Source organism: Eulemur rufifrons, chromosome 6 (genome assembly GCF_041146395.1).
Source record: "Eulemur rufifrons isolate Redbay chromosome 6, OSU_ERuf_1, whole genome shotgun sequence".
NCBI lineage: Eukaryota > Metazoa > Chordata > Mammalia > Primates > Lemuridae > Eulemur > Eulemur rufifrons.
This window is the reverse complement of record NC_090988.1, coordinates 40,380,084-40,401,289: the sequence shown is the minus strand read 5'-3', so window position 1 is coordinate 40,401,289 and position 21,206 is coordinate 40,380,084. Positions and strand designations below refer to the sequence as shown.

General features: G+C 34.1%; 1 protein-coding gene across 3 annotated transcripts in view; it reads left to right on the top strand.

Annotated features, from left to right (window-relative positions):
- The window catches only part of FOLH1 (folate hydrolase 1), a 48,956-nt gene that overhangs the window by 10,561 nt on the left and 17,189 nt on the right, over positions 1–21,206 (top strand). For 2 of the 3 annotated variants that reach the window (XM_069470945.1, XM_069470942.1), the window contains exons 4-12: positions 3,704–3,805; positions 8,175–8,300; positions 9,376–9,562; positions 11,881–11,974; positions 14,387–14,485; positions 15,394–15,479; positions 16,809–16,928; positions 19,003–19,085; positions 20,982–21,045. In XM_069470945.1, the coding sequence (XP_069327046.1) occupies positions 3,704–3,805; positions 8,175–8,300; positions 9,376–9,562; positions 11,881–11,974; positions 14,387–14,485; positions 15,394–15,479; positions 16,809–16,928; positions 19,003–19,085; positions 20,982–21,045 (961 nt within the window). The remainder of the gene's footprint in view (positions 1–3,703; positions 3,806–8,174; positions 8,301–9,375; positions 9,563–11,880; positions 11,975–14,386; positions 14,486–15,393; positions 15,480–16,808; positions 16,929–19,002; positions 19,086–20,981; positions 21,046–21,206) is intronic. The other variant, XM_069470943.1, reaches the window with a different exon arrangement.

Sequence of the window (21,206 nt, the reverse complement as noted above, 5' to 3'; positions counted from 1 at the left end):
AATCCAAAAAAGTCATTTCCTTAACCTCAGAAAACTTCCACCTACCAGCCTGAGCAAGAGCAAGACTCTGTCTCTACTAAAAATAGAAAGAAATTATATGGACAACTAAAAATATACATATAATAATTAGCCGGGCATGGTGGCGCATGCCTGTAGTCCCAGCTACTCGGGAGGCTGAGGCAGTAGGATCGCTTCAGCCCAGGAGTTTGAGGTTGCTGTGAGGTAGGCTGACGCCATGGCACTCACTCTAGCCTGGGCAACAGAGCGAGACTCTGTCTCAAAAAAAAAAAAAAAAAGAAAACTTCCTCCTAGTTGTTAGAATAACTGATAAACTTGCTGTAAAATTCACTGTGGCACAGTGGTTCTGTAGAAGTGATTACCATAAAGGCAAATTGAGTGAGACAAGCTTGAATACTCCCTTGCCTGAAAGACTGGCTTATATAATGAGTGTTTCTAGATGGATTTTTATTGCTCCTTAGCATAGTTTTTCTTATAATCTTACCCAGTGGTTCAGATGAATTCGTACCCTATGTGGATCACAGAAATAATATGGGGAATTTGGAAGATGTGAAGATTTTGAGAATGGTATTGATTTGGTTTCATTTTAGGTTCTATCAGCTTCAAGAAAGGCAGAAAACTAGTGCTCTAATTATTAATAGTGTACTATAACATCAGCTGAGATTCACTCCCCACCTCCCCTCTTTGTATTACTGCTGTAATCAGGATCTATAGTATAATGTTGAAAGAAGTGATGATAGTAGATATTCGTGACTTTCTTCTGGTCTTGAAAGGAATGCCTTTAATGTTTCACTATTAATTTTAATATTTACTGTCGTTATCAGGTTAACTTACATCACTTTCTTTCCAAGTTTACTAAGACTTTTTACTATGGGTTTACTTTGAATTATCAACACACTTTTCTTTTGAGATGAACATGTAATTTTTCTTTCTTGATCTGATGGTGACTTCAAGTGATATTCTAATGTTTAATCTTAAATTTTTGAAACTTTTAATGTTAGTATTAGGGTTTTGCATTCATATATTGATATAGATTCAGTTTATATTCATAGCATGTTTAGTCAGTGTTTTTGTAAATAACTAGCTGGATTATAACAAATATTATACTTACAAATGAGTTAGGTTTTTAGTATTCTCTGAAATAGATGGTGTTATATTTACATGATCTTTTCTTTTAATTTTTCAAACTCAAGGAGAAGTGGTTGTCCTTGGCACTCTATTTTATGGAAAATTTTAAACTACTGGTTTAGTTTCCTTAATGTTATATGACTATTTAGATTTTTTTAAAGAATGTATTCTTACATCAATTTTCATAAGTTTTTTAAAATGCATTTTTCCATTTCATCTAAGTTTTCAAATTTATGGTATAGTTATTTCTAGTATTTTCTTATCTTTTTAAATTTGTGTAGGATCTGTTCACATGCCTCTTTTTTCATTCCTAATTATCATTTATTTGTACTTTTGTTATATTTTCTCTTATTGGCCCTGAGAGAGTTATGTCACTTTTACTAGTGTATTCAAAGAATAAACTTTGGCTTTAACAATCTTTTCTCATATATGTTTGCTGTATGTTTTACTAATTCTGCTCTCATTTTATAATTTCCTCTTTCATCACCTTCTTTGTGTTTACTTTCCTGTTCTTTGTAACATCCTCAGTTGAACACTTAACTTATTGATGTTCAGCCTTTCTTCTTTTCTAACAGAACCATAAGTTTCCCTCTGAGAACCACTTCAACTAGATCTCACAAGTATTTTAGTTATCATTAATATAGAAATATTTTCTAATTTCCATGTTTTCTTCTTTGCTCCTGGAACTACATAGAAGTATTTTTAAAATTCTGAATTGAAAGATTGTTCTTGTTATCTGTTTGATCTGATTTCTAAATTAAATATATTGTGATCAGATCATGTCAGGTCTGTAGGATATAAATCCCTTGACAATTGTTGAAGCTTCTGTTAGAGCTGAATATGTGGTCAAGTTTTAAAAATAGTCTATGTTTCGTATTTGTCTGTTCTTGGGCTTAATATTTTATATTTGTTTATTACTTTATTAATTATTAATAGGAAACACTTCCTGTTTCCTCCCTGTGCAGTTTTGTCTAAATATTTTTTACTCACATTATTTTTAATTTTTAAATTAAATTTGGATTCAATATTGAGTGTATGATCAATGCAAAAAATGTAGTCTTTGCAGGTATGATTTTACTCTTTTTTATAAATACAAAAAATGTAGTCTTTGCAGGTATGATTTTACTCTTTTTTTCTCCTGTTGGTTCTTTTCCATAGTACTTTGTGTATGTTTAGTGATTTTGTGGCTCCAAGTTCTTCAGCTTTTATAACTTTGTGGGAATTCTTTAAGGCCTAAATGTAAGGCTGATTTCTCCTGATCATTTCTACCAGGTCTCCGAGGGCACCACAAACTTGGTACTACCTTGAAATAAATTATTTAGCTTGAGGCATACCACATAGGTAGTGAATGAATTGTAGGGCTATTAATTCTCAGTAGCACTTTTCTTCCTCCTTTACCCCAAGCCATCACCTTCTATGGAATAAGTTTATTTCAAATTTATCCTTAACATTAAAGGATTTTGTTTTGTAGAGACCAGATTTATGCAGGGATGTACTGTTAGACTCCATTATTTAGACCAGCTTTAAACCTTAACTCCTGTGTCCCTTTCATGGGGTCCCAGGCTTTGATAGAGCCAAGCAAGGCAAAGTAGGCGTTAGTGCTGCCTCTCAGGTTTTCTGCTTTCTTTTTGTTGTTGTTGTTGGCAGCTTCTGAATATTCTTTACTATTTTTTTTTCCAATTCAATTATACACTTAAAAAGATATATATACACACACATATATGTATATACCTTTTTAAGTGTATATGTATATCTTTTTAAGTGTCTATATATCTATAGTGCATATGTATATTTATATATTTATACATATATACACACACACATACATGGTTCAGTGTTTTACGTTTTTTTCAGTGTATGTGTTTGTTGCTCAGTGTATCTAGATACTGTCAGATATGGATTTCCCAAAGATGTAAATTTTTATTGAAGTGAATTTAATATTTAATTTATTTCTAAGTAATTATCTTAGCACTATTATAAGTGAGTAAGCTTACTATGAAATGTTACTTTTTATTTGGGGATTAAAGTTTTTCTTCTAAATCAAAAGTTGGTCCTTATAGGCCCTCTCAAGGACCTTATGAAGTTAATTTACTTCTTATCTTCTGTGAAATAACTCTATGTTTTGGCTTTTATTTACAGCAGCCTTGGATATGTGACACTTTCGAAAATCTATTTCTAATTCTTTCTTCTATTAGGATACAGTTGCTCTCCTTTTTCTCTTTGGAAGATTGTCTTATTACCTTTTCTGAACTTCTCTTTCAGTTATTCAGAAACTTGCTATAGTACTTAGTTATTTTCTGATTGTTTGTTTTTATTTGTTTAACTTTATCTACTTAAATAGATTTTACCGTTTTGAGGACCAAGTGTACAATATTCATGTCATGAATTTCTTACAACTTCTAGCACAGTGCTGAGTATCTGATGTGCATTATCAAAATACTGAAGAATTGATTAACCCTCTACTGATGTAAAAGATAATAGGCATTTTCTTCTTGTTTGATTGAACTGATCAAACTTTAACTGATTTACTTTTGATTATAGTTTCTTCTTTCTTTAGATTTTCAACACATCATTATCTGAACCACCTCCTCCTGGATATGAAGATGTTTTGGATGTTGTACCACCTTTCAGTGCTTTCTCTCCACAAGGAATACCAGAGGTAAAAACATAATACAAGAAAATAAAAATGAAAAACAGAAACCTTCCTTCCACTCTTACATTCAGGCAATAATTCAAGGGTAATATAGAGATTTTTGATGTAATCCCAATTTACCTTTTTTCCATATTTAAGAAACTAGAGCTCCTTAGTAAGAAAAAGGAATGTTGATTATTTTTTATTCGTCATGTTTTTTAAGATAAAATTTACTACAATGAGATGCACGAATCCCAAATGCACATTTATTGATTTTTGACAAATGCATATACCTGTGTAATCCAGACTCCATCAATTTATAGAATATTACCATTACTTCAGAAAGTTCCCTTATGCCCCTTCTTAATCAACCCTACACACCTGTGAGACAATCTTCTGATTTTTTTTTTGCCATCATAGTTTAGTTTTGCTTGTTCTATAAATTCATATAAATGGGATTGTATGACATGTAATATATTGTGTCTAGCTTCTTTCACTGAACATAGAATCTGTGAGAGTTACACATTTTACTATTTATCAGTAGCTTGTTCCATTTTATTATGGAGTAATTTCCATTGTGTGAATATCCTATGTTCTTTACTACAGTTGTATAACACTGATTAATTTTCAAAGAGTTTGAATAAAAGTACTGTTGCCATTTCCAAATGAAGAGCATGGATGTCTGTTCTAGAAAATTTTATGTGGTTTACTCAACAAACTGCATGAATACTATCTGAAATTTTACAGTCAATCCCCAGATTCCTGCACAGAGCTTAGCTTTTTGGGGAATGTCTTAGACCCATTTGTGCTTTTATAACAAAATGCCACAGACTGGGTTATAATAGTCTGAAGGCCTGCAAAACAGATTCTGGTTCCCACCCTCTAAGTTTCAGTAGGTCTGGGATGGAGCCTGAGAGTTTGTGTTTCTAACAAGGTCCCAGGTGACCTTGCTTCTGAGGGTTCAAGGACGATGCTTTGAGAACCACTGGTTTTGCCTCCCAATTCTGTCTCTGTTAACAAGGGCAGGACAACGGAAGCTTGAAGGAAACAGGGCAAATTGCATGCCAATAGTGCAAGATTGTATTTATTCACAGTCATAGAACAATGGTACAGTGTAAATTATACAAGAAAGTCTTTGTCTGAAAACAAAGCTTTTTTCTAACAGCGACAACTTGCATTTGAGCAGTGCTGAGAAAGCATATCTATTACACTTGTTTTCATTTTCAAAGTTTACTATCATTTTAAAACTAATGTCTTCTTCAGTTCCTTCTCCATTATAATTTGTGTTGTGAGGATTGCTTATTTATTAAAGATAGCCACCATTTAGAGACATTTAAAGTCAGTGCTATTAATTAAGGATAAATTTCAAGTGGAATACTTAGACTAAAAAAATTATTTTGATGAAATCAAATTGGTTAATGACTTTGTAGCCACAGTTAAATAGAATAAGAGTGTGCTCCACTTATAAATCAGACACATAGTGATATCACTTATAAATCAGACATATAGTGATATCATTAACAATACACTAATATTGCACTGGTCTTAGGAAGAAATACAAGAGCTGAAAGCAATCATTTTGCTGAAACAATTAGACTTCCCTCATTTTATTTAAAATTGCATCCACTCGAGCACTAGTTCACTGTTTGCCTACTCTATTTAAAATTTGTAAAATTCTTGTATAATACTTTTTACCTTTTAATGTTCTATATAACTTTCTTAGTTATTAAATTTAGTGTTTACTATCTTATTATCTCTTTCCCATCCGCATTTCAGGAAGTCCCCAACTTAAGATGGTTCAACTGAAGATTTTTTGACTTTTATATATAAAGCCATACTCATTCAGTATGCTTCTGGACTTGCAATGGGATTATATCTAGATAAATCCATCATAAATTAAAAATATCATAAGTCAAAAATGCACTTTTGACATGTGATATTTTCAACTTATAATGGGTTTATTGGGATGTGACTCTATTGTAAGTCCAAGAGCATCTGTAATGCAAGTTCCTGCAAGGGCAGGAATTTATTATATTATCTAGAACACTGCTGATACATAATATGTCTTCAAGTATTAATAATTTGTCAAATGAATTCTAGCATTATAATGTCATGTGTAAATTTATTGTGTACATGCTATGAGAAATGTAGTCAAAAAGGAAAACAATAACAAAAATAAAATTATCATATATTGGAAATCACCTTAGACATGGGCTTCAAACTGGGGTGTGTGTGAAGACTTTCCAAGGGCAGGCATGAGATGATTTTAAGAAAATCTGTTTCCAGATTATCAGTTAAAAGCAAAATGAGATACCACCTTACCCCTGTCAGAATGGCCATTGTTAAAAAGTCAGAAAACAATAGATAATGGTGTAGTTTCAGTAAAAATAATGGAAGGCTTATATACTATTGGTGGGAATGTAAATTGTACAACCACTATGGAAAGCAGTATGGAGATTCTTCAAAGAACTAAATGTAGACCTACCACTTGATCCAGCAACCCCACTATTAGGTATCTACCCAAAGGAAAAGAGATCATTTTATAACAAATACACCTGTACTTGAAAATTTATTGCAGCACAATTCACAATTGCAAAGATATGGAATCAACCTAAGTGCCCATCAACTGATAAGTGGATAAAGAAAATGTGGTATATTAAAATCATGAAATACTACTCAGTCATAAAAAGAAATTATATAATATCTTTTGTAGCAACCTGAATGGAACTGGTGACCATTATCTTAAATGATGTATCTCAGAAATCAAAAAACATATACCATATGTGCTCACTTACAATTGGGAGCTAAACGAAAGATATATATGGTCATAAATAGCAGTAATGGACATTAGAAACTAAGAAGGGGGGAGAGAAGAAGGAGGGTAAGGGATAAAAATCTACCTATTGTGTACAATGTACACCATTCTGGTGACAGGTACACTGAAAGCCCTGACTTCAGCATGACACAATTTACCCATGTAACAAAAAATACTTGTAACCCCCTAAATTTTTGAAATAAAAAAATTATTTATATACATATATTCCTTCAAGAAAATTTGACAGTGAATAATAAAAGATGTTCAAGCATACCTAAATTCTAGGTAATAAAATCTGAAATGGAATTTAGCATGCTAAATGATAATTAAGGAGTGTTCTCTTGGAATCAACATCTTTGGTGGTGGATGGCTGGATTAGGCAGAGGGAAAAGTTGCAATGTAATGCCAGCCTAAGGACAGCCTTGGCCAACCCTTTGGGGAGCTCAGGAATAGTACTTAAGAATGGTCCTAAGTTAGACTGAAACGTCCAGGTCTTTATACTCTCACATAGATCAGCCATTGAATGTGTGGCACCTTATGAATGGGCATGACCTTGAGCAAGGTGGATATCTGCAGCTGAGGCAATTCCTGAAGGGGCTGACAGCTGAAGACTTTCTGCAGAGAGCTTTTCCTGCACCTGGAGCAAGAAGTCCTTCATTGAATGGAAATCTGGGCAGTACATCCCTGTGTCCAGCACAAATATATGTTTTCCTTTAGAGTAAAATGCTGTGGGGGAAGGAACAAGTTCAAGGAGTAAAATTCAGACGTGGAGAAGACTGTGTTCATGTATTTTTTTTAAAACAGGTGATGTTGAATAGTAAATATAGTATTTAAATTCCTTTAGATATGTATGAAAAGTTATGTAGAATTGCTTCTAAAATGTTAGTATTTATAGTATGCTAGAAATTGCTTTCTTTGCAACTACTTAATGGTATGATAAAAGAATTTTAGGTGTCAATGTAAAATATATGAGGGAGTGCACTGCTTTTCAAAATTAATTTAGGGACTAGATGAGCAAAAAGTTAGAAGATCTCTGATCTAATCTGACAGATTGTTTTACATATAAGAATACTGGGACTCGGAGATGTTATAAGACTTGCACATAATCATACTAATAATGATTAAAACCAGGCCCATAAAGCAGTGATATTACCTGCCCATTTTTCCTTACGTGATAGTTATGGAGACTCATTAAGCTACTATTTGTGAATGCATTCTAAAGGGAGTAAAGTTCTCCTCAGGGACTTCTTAGCCTAGGAGGCCTAGACGCCTTCAAATTACATGCAGCAATGTGCGTATTTTATGCATTTTGTGGATGAGGAAAGTTCTTCTATAGCTTTATAGCCACTATCTAGAGGTCAGATACAAATAAAACTTATATAAATCATATGTGTGTAACCCATGCGATTGCTCTCTCAATTTAAACTCATTTCTTTATTGAATCTCTTCTTTGAGGCTCATGCTTTTCTGACTCTCTTGCATGCTCTTGCATCTTTTCTCTTTCAAAGATGTGAAACAGTTCCGATGCAGAGAAACCTCCTTGTATTGTATCTTGTACTAAATCATTCCTGATCTCAACAGGGTGATCTGGTGTATGTTAACTATGCACGAACTGAAGACTTCTTTAAACTGGAACGGGACATGAAAATCAATTGCTCTGGGAAAATTGTGATTGCCAGATATGGAAAAGTTTTCAGAGGAAATAAGGTAAAAATCATGTTTTTCTTTTTACCTAATATAAAATGTTATAGTGGATCTTACATGTGTAGAACCATCTCCTTAAAACTTTCTGAATACCATGCCCTTTTTATGTTCATGCCCACCTTACAGAGAGGACACATTTACTAGTTTATAGGTGGAGATTAAATTGGATCATCAAGATTTGGCCTGTGTAGATGGTCAGGGTGAACAGAACAGATTTTTCTGTACTTACAAGTTAAGCCTGTGGCCTACAAAGAAGTATGCAATGGATTTATTAACTTTTAGTATCTTTGTTTTAAATATCAGCTCCAAAGACATTTACTAAATTAAATTTTAATATGAATTGTTGGTATTAGTAATGAGAGAAATTGACTTACACAGAAGACTTTTTTTTTTTTGAGACAGAGTCTCACTCCATTGCTCGGGCTAGATAGAGTGCCATGGCATCAGCCTAGCTCACAGCAACCTTAGACTCCTGGGCTCAAGTGATCCTTCTGCCTCAGCATCCTGAGTAGGTGGGACTACAGGTGCACACCACCATGCCCGGCTAATTTTTTTCTATTTTTAGTAGAGATGGGGTCTCATTCTTTCTGAAGCTGGTCTCCAACTCTTGACGTCACAGGATCCTCCCGCCTCAGCCTCCCAGAGTGCTAGGATTACAGACGTGAGCACCATGCCCAGCCTGAAGATTTTGAAATCACTATCACTTGATTTGTTCATATATTCATTTTCCTTTGTGGGAAATTAAATTTCAAAAATATTCCCTTTCAGCCATAGAACAAACAGGAACCTGGCCTGTGGAGTCTACTTGCTTATTGTGTTTCTAGACTACGGGAAGGAGACAGCAAGCACTTGCTACCACTAACACGAAAATTTTCCAAATCTGCTGCTCTTATGCCTGATCCATTTTTAGAGCTTTTAGGAAAAAGCAATAGCCAATTCTCTGTGAGATGGCCTCTGTTGTAAGCCTAACAACAAAGGGTTACAGATAAAGTTCTACTACTCACTTAAGTGTAATTTTGAAAATTGATGTTACCAAATCTGGAACAGCAAACTTAAAGAAAGGCACTGTGTTTTCCAGGTTAAAAATGCCGAGCTGGCGGGGGCCATAGGGGTCATTCTGTACTCAGACCCTGCTGACTACGTTGCTTCTGGGGTGGAGTCCTATCCAAATGGTTGGAATCTCCCTGGAGGTGGTGTCCAGCGTGGAAATGTCCTAAATCTTAATGGTGCAGGGGATCCTCTCACACCAGGTTACCCAGCAAATGGTAAGTGATCAGATCTCTATCATCACAACAAAGATATTTAACAAGTAATATGGTGCATATACCATATATTACATAACACATAGGAGGCTGGGACAGAATACAGAAACAAGCATATAAATATTTGTGCAGCAGGATGTATGCATACTCACCCTAAGTGGGGGTCAATAGGAATGTAAATAGGCTCATATCTACTCAGATCATTTGCTGTCAAATGAATTCAGATCAGATTAAGTTTTGCTGTCAAGTAAATTCCTCTGAAATTTGCGGTTTTCACAGTTCTTTTTGGATTTCCCAGTTGTGGATAAAAGACAGGAGAACAAAATTTCTATAAACTCATGAAATGTCACATTTAGAATATACAGCCCAGATATTGCATGTTGCTTTTTTGCTGTGTAAAGATAATGGCAATAACTATCAAGGAGTGTTCTAAATGCTGCTGCTTTACTTGCATTAATAGCCCTATAAGCTAGGTGGTGTAATGATCTCTATTTGATAGGGAGAAAAGTGAGACTAGGAGAAATAAGCAATCTGCCCAAGATAATCACTCCACTAAGTGAAGAACTGGGATTCAACTTTCAGGCAGTGTGGCTCCCAGAGCCTGCATACTTGTCTTTTGATGAAATACTTCTCTGTGAAACATTAGCAAAGAGAGCTATTTATTTTGCACATACTCAGCCATCTGATGATGCTTACAAAAATCTGTGATCATTTACTTTGTGTAGTTTAAAACTAAGTAAATTTGTATGACTTAAAATTCTTTGCCAAAGTATATGTGGCTTTTACATATTTATTCCTCATCTGGTTTTTTATTAAATTGTAGACTCCTCTAAACATTATATATTTTTTGGCTTTGTAAATCTTCTCAGAGCATAGTACATTGTCATATATATATATTTTTTCAACAATATATTTACCTTATAATAAAATCATGTGACTCTACCTGGACTTCACTTACTGCACCTTTTTATTTCCAAGTTTTAAAAAATGCAGCTTCTCCCAAGCTCTTTTAGTTATACAAAGCCAAAATTGTGAAAATAAAATGAGATTAACTGGAATATTTTTGTTGATGATATTCAAATTTGAATGATAGTCTTTTTAGGGAAGAAAATAATGTCATTTCTATGGGGCTAACCTTTATTGAATTTCCTTTTGTGCCCTATTAGTTTTTTTCTTCCTTCTAATTTTACTTTTTATATATGGCATATATTCTAACATACACAGATGAGATTGGGTGTGTTAAAGGTGGTATGGCCATAGACAGTTCTAAGATACAAAAGTGGAAATAGTTATCAATACTTTGTCAATCCTGTTTTATCTATTCATCATCCCCTCTTTTTTGTGATTACTTTGGAGAATTTGAAAACAAATCCCATACAATGGATCATTATGTTATTTTACTCATAAAGAGAATAAGCTTTTGCAGTTACCTAAGTTTCTTATTAGATAATTTATAAACTTGGACAAAAAAAATTGAAAAAACAGCTCTCATTTTTCTTAAATCTGAGGAAATTATGGAATATGTGTTCTTATTTTGAGGTAGACTTTAAATGTAATACAAGGCATAGACCTTAAGAGTTCAGTTCAATAAATTTTGAAAATTACATACATTTATGTCACCCAAAATAAGATGTAATGGCATTCTCTATCACTCCAGAAAATTCTTTTGTGCCCCTTTCTGCTCTATTTTCACTGTACCCTACAGAAGCAATCACCATATATTAGTTTGCCTGGTTTTGAACTTCATATAAGTGGAGTCAGACAGTAGGTATTTTTTTTGTGCCTTGTTTATTTCACTCAGTGTAGTGATTTGAGATTTTCCATCTTATTGTGTACATTAATAAGTAGTTTGTTCTTTTTAGTTGTTGAGTAGCATTCCATTGTAGAATTCTACTATGGGTGGTATTAAATATTTTCATTCTCCTGTTGTCAGAAACCTGGACTGTGTCTAATATTTGGCTAATATAAATGTGGCTGCTGTAAATAATTTTGTACAGATCTTTCTATGGGCATATGTTTTCATCTTTCTTGAGTAAATACCTACGAGTGGAATTTCTGTGCCATAGTGTACATTTCTGTTTAACATTACTTTTCTAAAGAATTATCCTAAGTGATTGCATAATTCTAGACTCTTTTAAGCAACAAATGAGAGTTTCATTTGTTCCACGTGCTTGCTAACATTTGGAATTGCCAATTTTTTTAAAAATTTTAAAAATGATAGTTAATGTGAAATGAGGATGTATTCAATATGATTTACAGAGAGCCATTTGAAAGGTACTAAGTTTTCATTGGAAGTTATGTTCAATTATTTTTTTTCCTAGAATATGCTTATAGGCGTGGAATTACAGAGGCTGTTGGTCTTCCAAGTATTCCTGTTCATCCAATTGGATACTATGATGCACAGAAACTCCTAGAGTAAGTTTGTAAGAAACAAATGGATGGTTATTTGCGTGATTCTCATTATTGATAGTTTTTAAATATTATGCTCTTATCGCCATTATTTGGTACTGAAATTCTCTGGGATGGTGAAGCATGAAATTTTATCACCATTTTATAGAGTAGTTGTTCTATTCTGGAATTTACTATCTATATGGGTATCCAGTGTGTGACAGCTGTGAAAATTAGCCTTTCAGGTCTCTAACTGCAGAAAGCATAATTGACCAATTGCTCCAGCCACTGTGCTTTGAAACCCATCACCCTGTTTGTGCCAAGGCTGTGCTTCCCATAGGTGTTCCCTGGCAGTGACTGAGTGTGGCAGGAGTGCTAAGACAGGCCCATTCCTGGAAGGCACAGGACCCCTCTGATGTGAGGCTTGGGCCCCAAAACTCTCTGATAGCCTTGCTCAGATAGATGCTGCAACCAATGCTCCTTCTTTCTTTTCTTCCTCCCGTTCTCCTTTACTCAGTATCAGACCTATGTTGCATCTTTCTCAGCCTTCTCTGGCTCCCTCAGTATTTCCCTTATAGACCTTTCCCTTAATAAATCTCTTGCTTGTCTATTCTTCTTCTTGTGTTCTTGAGGACCCAGAATAACACACTATGAGGGAAACTTCCATTTTATTTGTATCTGTATTCCTCTTACCCCTTTACTTTCCTTGCTGAAACTTCTCCAGCTTTGTTATTGTTTACCCTGGCAGTGGAACGCTTTCCCCTTTCCTGTACTATTTCTCCCACCTCCATGTCTTTCCTTCTCTGTGATTCTTTAGGGGGGAGAGAACACTGGCTCTTCTGGAAATGAAGCTGCTAGAGACCAAAGTGTCTGGATAGGTAGTTCCTTTTCTTCTTTGAGTTCAAGCCATTCTTAATCATTTTATTTCAGCATCTATGAGAAAGCATTTTATGACCTAGTGCAAGGCTCTCATTTTTACAGGTGAGGAAGCTGACATCCAGAGATTGGAGAGATCTCTCTGATTTAAGGATACATTAAGGAAATACCCTGCCATCCCCGCCCCCCACTTTTGGGCTCTTAGCTTTAGCACATCAGTTAAGATTCAAGATCAGTCACAACTTTTGAGGACACCATAGACTATGCATTTGCCTGACAATATTAATATTTATAAATAAAGTCTAAGTATTCATGACATTTAAAAGATGAAAGTGATTATAGCAGTACTTGTAATAGTGGAAAACTATACAAGTACAAACTACACAAATCTCCAGCAATTGCTAAGGAGTGAAATATATTACTGGCTGTAAGTTGTACAAGATTATTTAGTGATATGAAAATACACTCGTGATATACTATTAAGTGAAAAAAACAAATTTCAAAACAATGTATATACTACTATAATCTCAGTTATATAAAAGCTTAAAAAAAGAACCTATGTTATTTTTGTAATTAGAAAAATAATGCATGAAATCATATATTAATAAAATTGAATATAGGATTTATTTAGCCATGTCTAGTATTTGACTGCTCTGGTTAAGTAGATCAATATCAGCTTGCCCTAACTGTGTAGTAGAATTACTTGATTGAAAACTTACAAATACAGTTTATCTCAAATTATTTTGTCAGCTTCTGTAAGCCATTCTGTAAAAGTAATCACCATTAATAACATAACTTCTATAGACAAGTGCATTTTGCATTAAAAACACCATAATAAATGTCCTGTTTTAGGACACTTCCTGTTTCTTCATTCATACTTTTCAAGGCATAATGAAACATTCTACAGAATTAGAATTTAGTTTTTAAATTTTTTTTTAAAAAGAACATATGATTTATTTGTGAACTTCACTGTGAAAGTTTATTCCCTCCTGCACACTTAACTTGGAAGTGTGCCAGTTGTTCATGATAGTCATACAGATTTCTGTGCCACCATAGGTTTTCATTTTTCTGGAGTGCAATTGCTGGGTCCTCTGATAATAGCATATTTACTTAGAGTAAATCATTTTACATCCTACCAACAATGTATGAGAGACGTAGTTTCTTCCCACACTTTTGTAAACACATGCTTACGTTCTAACATCGCAAAATATCAGGCTCATTTAAAATCCACATGAAGTGAAACCTCCTTTAGAATGTGGTTCTTGATCCCACAGCTGAATCAAACTCTCTTTTTTCTATATTCTTAAGAACTTTATCTATCATCTGTCACATTCTGTTTTATGTCATAGTGGTTTTATATATCTCTTCTTCTGAGTGACATAAACTCTGGTGGCAAGTTGAGGTAAGGATTAAATGGCATGCCATGCACAAGGCACTTTGCACTATCTCTGACTCATTGGAGCTATCATGAGCCGGTGCTCAAGAAGTGAATTCACTGAAATTTTAACTTGTTACTTCAAGGTTTTCCTTCAGATAATAATATTTTTTTCGTGTGTCCCACAGAAAAATGGGTGGCTCAGCACCACAAGATAGCAGCTGGAAAGGAAGTCTCAAAGTACCCTACAATGTTGGACCTGGATTTACTGGAAACTTTTCTACACAGTTAAGAGGCTACTTTAATTTTAACTCTTTAGGGGGAGCTTTAAAAAAACAATTATAGAAAATGACAGAAATAGTAAAATCTATGTAGTACCAGCTAGGGGAAAAAAGAAACCCACAAGTTGAAGAGGGGACTACTTTTATATTGATAAAATTGGCAAATGCAACTTTTACCTGTGTACAATTAGAAATCTTATAAACAATGTTGGAAGATACAAAAGTTGTTAAGGCTCAGGAAATGATACCCCACGGTATGGCTCTTTGGCTTGCTGAACACTTTGAACTAAAGGGAATTAAAATGCCTTAGAAGCAGCCTCTGAACCAAGGACTGATTTTCTGACTTCCTGCTTCTACTCCTAGGGCAGGGTGGAACCATCTTTCTGAAGTTCCCTTTTCTGAAGTTCCTCCAGAAGGAACACAGTTGCCTTAGATTCCCTCCCTGAAATTTCATTAATCAGAAAAGATTAAGCTTATGAGGTAGGAAGGAAGATAGGAATGTTACCACACCTGAATAGACTTTGTCACGAGCTATTAACTCTCTTTCAGGCCTATTAAATTTCCAAAGAGAATCATTTACAAACTATTGTCTGCTCTTTGGACCCTCAACTCTCCTAAAAATCATTTACTGCCCCTCAGAATTGCCTTCACTCCCCCATCTCCCTGTACCCTACGAAGAGGGTGCTATTTAAGCTTCAGCCATCTGGCTCTTCTTTGAGTCTCACATATTGTTTGGCTCCTGTGTACACTTGCATGTTAATAAGTTTATATGCCTTTTCTCCCGTTAATCTATTGTCAGTTTATTTCAGCAAACTTAAACCTTTAGAGAGGGGAGGGAAAAATTCCCTTAACCTCTACTGTGTTAATTTATTAACCAGGTTTTTTAATGGATGTGTCCTTTATCTTTGCATTAGAAAAGTCAAGATGCACATCCACTCCAACAGTGAAGTGACAAGAATTTACAATGTAATTGGTACTCTCAGAGGAGAAGTGGAACCAGGTAAATGAATTATTTGCCCAACAAATATTGATTGAGCAACTGTTATATGTCATGTACTGCTCTGAGCTCTGGGAGTATGAGGTGGACAACAACAGCAAAAAGCAACTTTTTACCCTAATGGAACCCACCTAAATACAAACTAGATAAATATGAGGTAATTTCATATTGTAATACATGTTGTAAAGAAAAGAAAAGTGAATGTTTGGATAGGTTGGGTGGATGACCACGGCGAGTGATAAACTGTGCAGCTCTGAAAGGACCAAGAGAGGAAGAGTAAGGAGAATGAATTCTGAGGTGTTTCCTCTGAGTTTTCTGGATTTGTTTACCATATATTTTGCGTAAGGAAATATCTTCATGGTATTTAAACATCTATATAAAAGATAGCACTATTAGAAAATTAAGTTAACCTTGAATTAATGAATCCTTTACATAGTTTTATTTTCTACAACTAAAGTCATTGATGAAATATATAGACACGTGATTTCCATAGGATTTCAGATGAACTGCTAATTAATACATTTTTATGTACAGTCTTAGTTCATCATGTTTCAGTTCCTTAGGAATTACTTGGTTATATATTTCTTGCCAAGACAGATACCATTAAATTGCATATGTTCCTTACAAGCGGCTGTTGGTTTCTTTTAGGGATCAAGAATATTGATATCCTTCCAATGAGTACTGAACAATATATAACTAGCTAGTATTGAATCTTATTAAGTACCTATTTTATGTCAGCTCTGTGCCACTGGGGATGGAAGGATAAAAAAAGACACAGACCGGGATAAGGAGCACAGAGTTTAGGAGGGGAGCCATACATTGAAGTGTGTGAGAAATGTTTTATGAGATTTGAAAAGATTGTTGTGAGAGCTGGGTAGGTAGAGCAATCCTCTCTTCCTATAGAAAATAAAAAACGTTCATAGGAGAAAATATTGGAGCTGTACCTTAAAAATTGAATATAAGGAGTAGGGAGTAAAGAACTTACTGTGTGCCCACTATATTCTGAAAATAGTGAAAACAAAGTGATAAGGTAAGAGAGGAGTAATTGAGAATTACAAAAAGATGTGAATAAGGATAATTTTATACATTCTTAATCACGTACATACAATACTTATAGTAATACATATGTTTGCTTTATGACATTCATGCTTTCTTCAGATAAAAAAACAACATATATTAAAATTACAAATAATGTATTTGCACAAGTCTTCAGGAACCTTGCTGTTTTTCTTTGAGTCATGAGTGTTTTGTGTCTAGATGCTATTGAGTCATTTGCAATTTGCTCTATTACTGAACTGAAATGACAAATAATCTTGCAATGTTGCCTTTTAGACAGATATGTCATTCTTGGAGGTCACCGAGACTCATGGGTGTTTGGTGGCATTGACCCTCAGAGCGGAGCAGCTGTTGTTCATGAAATTGTGAGGAGCTTTGGAACACTGAAGAAGGAAGGTAGTATAAACAAAGAGCAAAAAGGTCAACTTCTCTGAGCCTCAGTTTAGTCTTCTGTAAAGTGAGTGTAAAAATACCACCTCAGCCATGACCATGTGTTGGTAAAAATACCAATACAATCATTAATGTTGGCTAGTTAATTATATTGTTTATTTTTGCATTTATTTTTATAATATTTACATTATTGATATTTATATATCAAATGATAATATGAAATAAAGGAATTATACTGTTATTGGTGTCTCTTGGCAATTAAGATGAAGATGGTTTCTTCACTGGAGAGAACATACCGGCATTAGGTCATAAGTCAAAGCTTCCTGGTGAGAGAAATTTTAAGCAGACATTCCTAGGGCTCCTCCAGCCTCTCATCTCAGGTCAAGTGTCCTGAGTAACTAAGAAGAAAGCTCTGTTTAGAACAATACTGGTCTTGCTGCCTGATGGGATTCTGTCCAAGATTTGTTGTACGTATTCTCTCATCCCCAGCCCTGGTTACTCTCACAGAAATTAGGTTTATACTCTCAGCATCAACACTTCAGTCATTCTAGAATCTTCTTACAAAAACCAAAATAAAATTTAGTTCAAATGTTTGCTTTTTAAAATAATCATTACACATTGAGAGCAGAAAGTCCATTCTCTTTGCTGACCCTGCAAACAAGGTGTCTGGGGGCTGTAAAATTTAATTCATATGTTTTTAGAAACTGGTGAAAGTATGTGAAGTTTGTATGCTACTTATTTTCTTAGAGAAACTGTTTTCACACGTGCTACCTATTTTGAATTCATAGCAACCAGAATGAAGTTTACACCTAGTTATTTCTGTTCTAATTTTACAGATAAGTTAACCAAGGTTTAGAGAAACAAGTAATTTTCCCAGGGTTACATAGCTGGTGTGTGGCAGAAAGAACAAACAAGGGCTCAAACTCAAATTTCTGGCTACCAGTACACAAAACCATGATGTCTCTATTTAAAATAAAATGCAAAGGTGCTCCACCTTCTTTTCCATGCATCTATCTTATATTTAAGAAAACAACATAATGGAGACCTGAATTTACATAGTTCACAAATTAGTGTTTAATCTTACCGCAAAGAGTTTTATGATTTAGCAAGGAAATTCCTGTGGTAAATAAAAAACATCACTGTGGCAACTATAGAGTATGCCAAAGAAGTGCAATGATGAGGAATAATAATGAATAGGAAATTTGAATAATGCTATTCACAGAAATGAAATATTGAACTCAACAGCTATAGGATACTTTAGAGCACATAAAATATTTACCAAAATACTGACAACTTGGAATTTTTGGAGCACTTACTACATGCTTTATAAACATTATTTCACTTACTCCTCCCTATGATCAAGTGGTATCTTCATTTTTACTCTGCTATTTCTAGTATACAGATGAAGAAATGGAAGCTTAGTAAGTGCGAATAATTTTCCTTTAGTCACCACTAGTAAGTGAGAGAACCAGGGTTTCAAATAAGAACCTTTCTTTAACTACAAGGTCAGTATTTATAACCTCCAAACCATGTGACCTCCGTACTGAATTCTGTAGTTTTCAGCAGTAGCAGCAGACATTGCTAATGCTAAGTGAGCCCCTGTTGACTACTTCTGGCAGAGAATGGAGTGAAATCATACAACCAGCTGACATTGAACAATTGTTCATTTAATGTCAGATCAACAGGAAAGAATTCTAAATAATTTTCTTTTAGTTATATTTGCATTTGGAACACCAACTGCATCTAGCAAGTTCTTTCATTTTAGGCAGCTGCAGACCACCAGTGACTTCCTATGCATAGACAATCATTATAAAACTGTTAGAATATTTATGACATTGTTGGATTTTTACTATGTCTACATTTTTCCCCTTTTCTATAAAACTGTGCTATTTTGTATTGGCAAATCAGCTTTAAAATCTTCCAAAAGGAAATTATATAAGTAAATATTCTCACCACAACTTACTCTTCCTAAACAACCAATGAAATTTTGTTGTTGTTGCTGTTGTTTCCATTTAAGCTTGATAATGTCTTGAATATATTATGAACTTTTCTAGCATTCATATATACACATATATTTTAGGATGGAGGCCTAGAAGAACAATTTTGTTTGCAAGCTGGGATGCAGAAGAATTTGGGCTTCTTGGTTCTACTGAGTGGGCAGAGGTTAGTCAATAATTTGCTACAATATGATTTTTTATAATAATAAATCAATTAAGACTTAATTTTCGAGCATGTAAAAATAAGAGGTAAATCCAATGAGAAAATATTCAAAGTGTTTTTCCAAACAATCTGAAGCAACCTATTCTTGTTTAAAAATCAACAGTAAAAATTCCTTTTGTCACTAAAGAACTAAATTTTGTTTGAACGTTTTAGAACCACTTAATGTCAGTTGTAAAAATGAATTATTTTCCTGCAAATGTGATAATAAATTAAGCAGATATACTAGAAACCAAACATCAGAACATGTTTGGTTTCTATTATTTTTTTTTTTTTTTTTTTTTTGAGACAAAGTCTTACTGTGTTACTCAGGCTTGAATGCAGTGGTGTGATCATAGATCACTGCAACCTTGAACTCCTGGCCTCAAACGATCCTCCTTATTTAGCCTCTCGAAGTGTTAGGATTACAGATGTAAGCCACTTCATCTGGCCTGTGATTTCCATCATGATTCTATTATGGTTTCTATTAAGCTCCTAAAGCTAACCACATTCGAATACTCCTTGAGCTTGTACAGTAAGGTATACTTTTCACATTTATCTTCCTTATATCATAATGACCTACTCTATATTAAATAACTCTGCAAGTAAGGCAGAAATACATAATATTTGCTAGGCTCCTTGAAAAGTAATTTTATATGCATGTATTGTTGGCTTTGTGTGATAGAAACATTAGCTGTAAATTAATATATAAAAAGTTAATATTTATTTCATGAACTTCTAGACATGTTATAAATATTTCTTTGGCTCCTGTTATTCTCCAAGTATTAGGTGAAACCCTGTAAACTTCAATTTTCTTTGGAAAAAAATAGTGCTCCAGTAGACCTACTTGAAGCTTTTACAGGAAAGAATTATGCTGGTGTCTGGAGGAGCCTAAATATTTTGAGGGTGTGATTTGTTTCTTTCAAGTTATTTTATTCACTTAGAGTTTCATTTTTTTTCATTTTCTGCCTTACAGTCAGAATGCTTAGGAAATTATATGTTTTGCAGTCTCAAAACCCATACTGATAATCTCAAAAAAACTGCTATACCTTTTTTGTTCTTAAAAATGTGCAATTATCAATATTTACCAGTAGATGGAGCCATCCTACAGGAAAACTTGACTTCATCTTCCGGGTACAGAAATATGATTTAACTTCATATATTTTTCAGCTCCTAAATTTGAATAGCTCATTCCCTGTGAATCAGGCAAGATTCTTTGTTTAAATAATGAGATGTCCATGGGAATATTTTTACTGAAAAATCGTTCATGTTTGCTAAGAGAGATTTTTGAAGGATAAACTACAGTATGGTTAAGAAATTAACTCATTTGCCATTTACCATAAGTATGTGGACTTTTCATCTTAAATGTTGGTTTTTAAGACATTAACTGCTATGTGAATTGTATATAGCTCATGCTAGTTTTGAGCCTGGGGCCTCGTGAAGCATATGTAACTCAAACTTCTCTTTACCTTGGGAGCCACGTGAACTATTTTCCCAGTTGCATATAACTTACACAGAGAAAACAATAAAAAATAACAAATTTTTCATTAAATTAGAAAGGATCGTTTTGTTTTCCAAGTGCTTATTCTATTTTCCTAATAAAACACTGTGGTCCCAAGGAAAAAAAATTTTTTTTCTAGTGTGGCAGTCAATGTGTTTAAAAGTTTTGCTTGTTATTTCCTACCAATAACTTCTACTGAAATTCTTTCAAAGTAACTTTCATTTGAGAATCTTTTATGTCAAATTTGTGGTTAACACGGGCCAGCTTAATTTAGAAATCTACATACCATAAATGTAGATGTGCATTTTGGGGTGAGGGAGGTTATGACTATGTTAATTGTTTTCTTTCTTTTTTGATTATAGGAGAATTCGAGACTCCTTCAAGAGCGTGGTGTGGCTTATATTAATGCTGATTCTTCTATAGAAGGTGAATTATTGGTTTCATAAAAAACATGTGATCATACTAGAAGCAGTTTAGTTCATAAATTATGCATCAGCAAGGAAGGTAGTCCATTAACATGTGGGTTAGGGAATCTGGTGCTGTTTTGTCAGGCTGCTACTTCTGACTTGCAGCAGTATGTGAGCCCT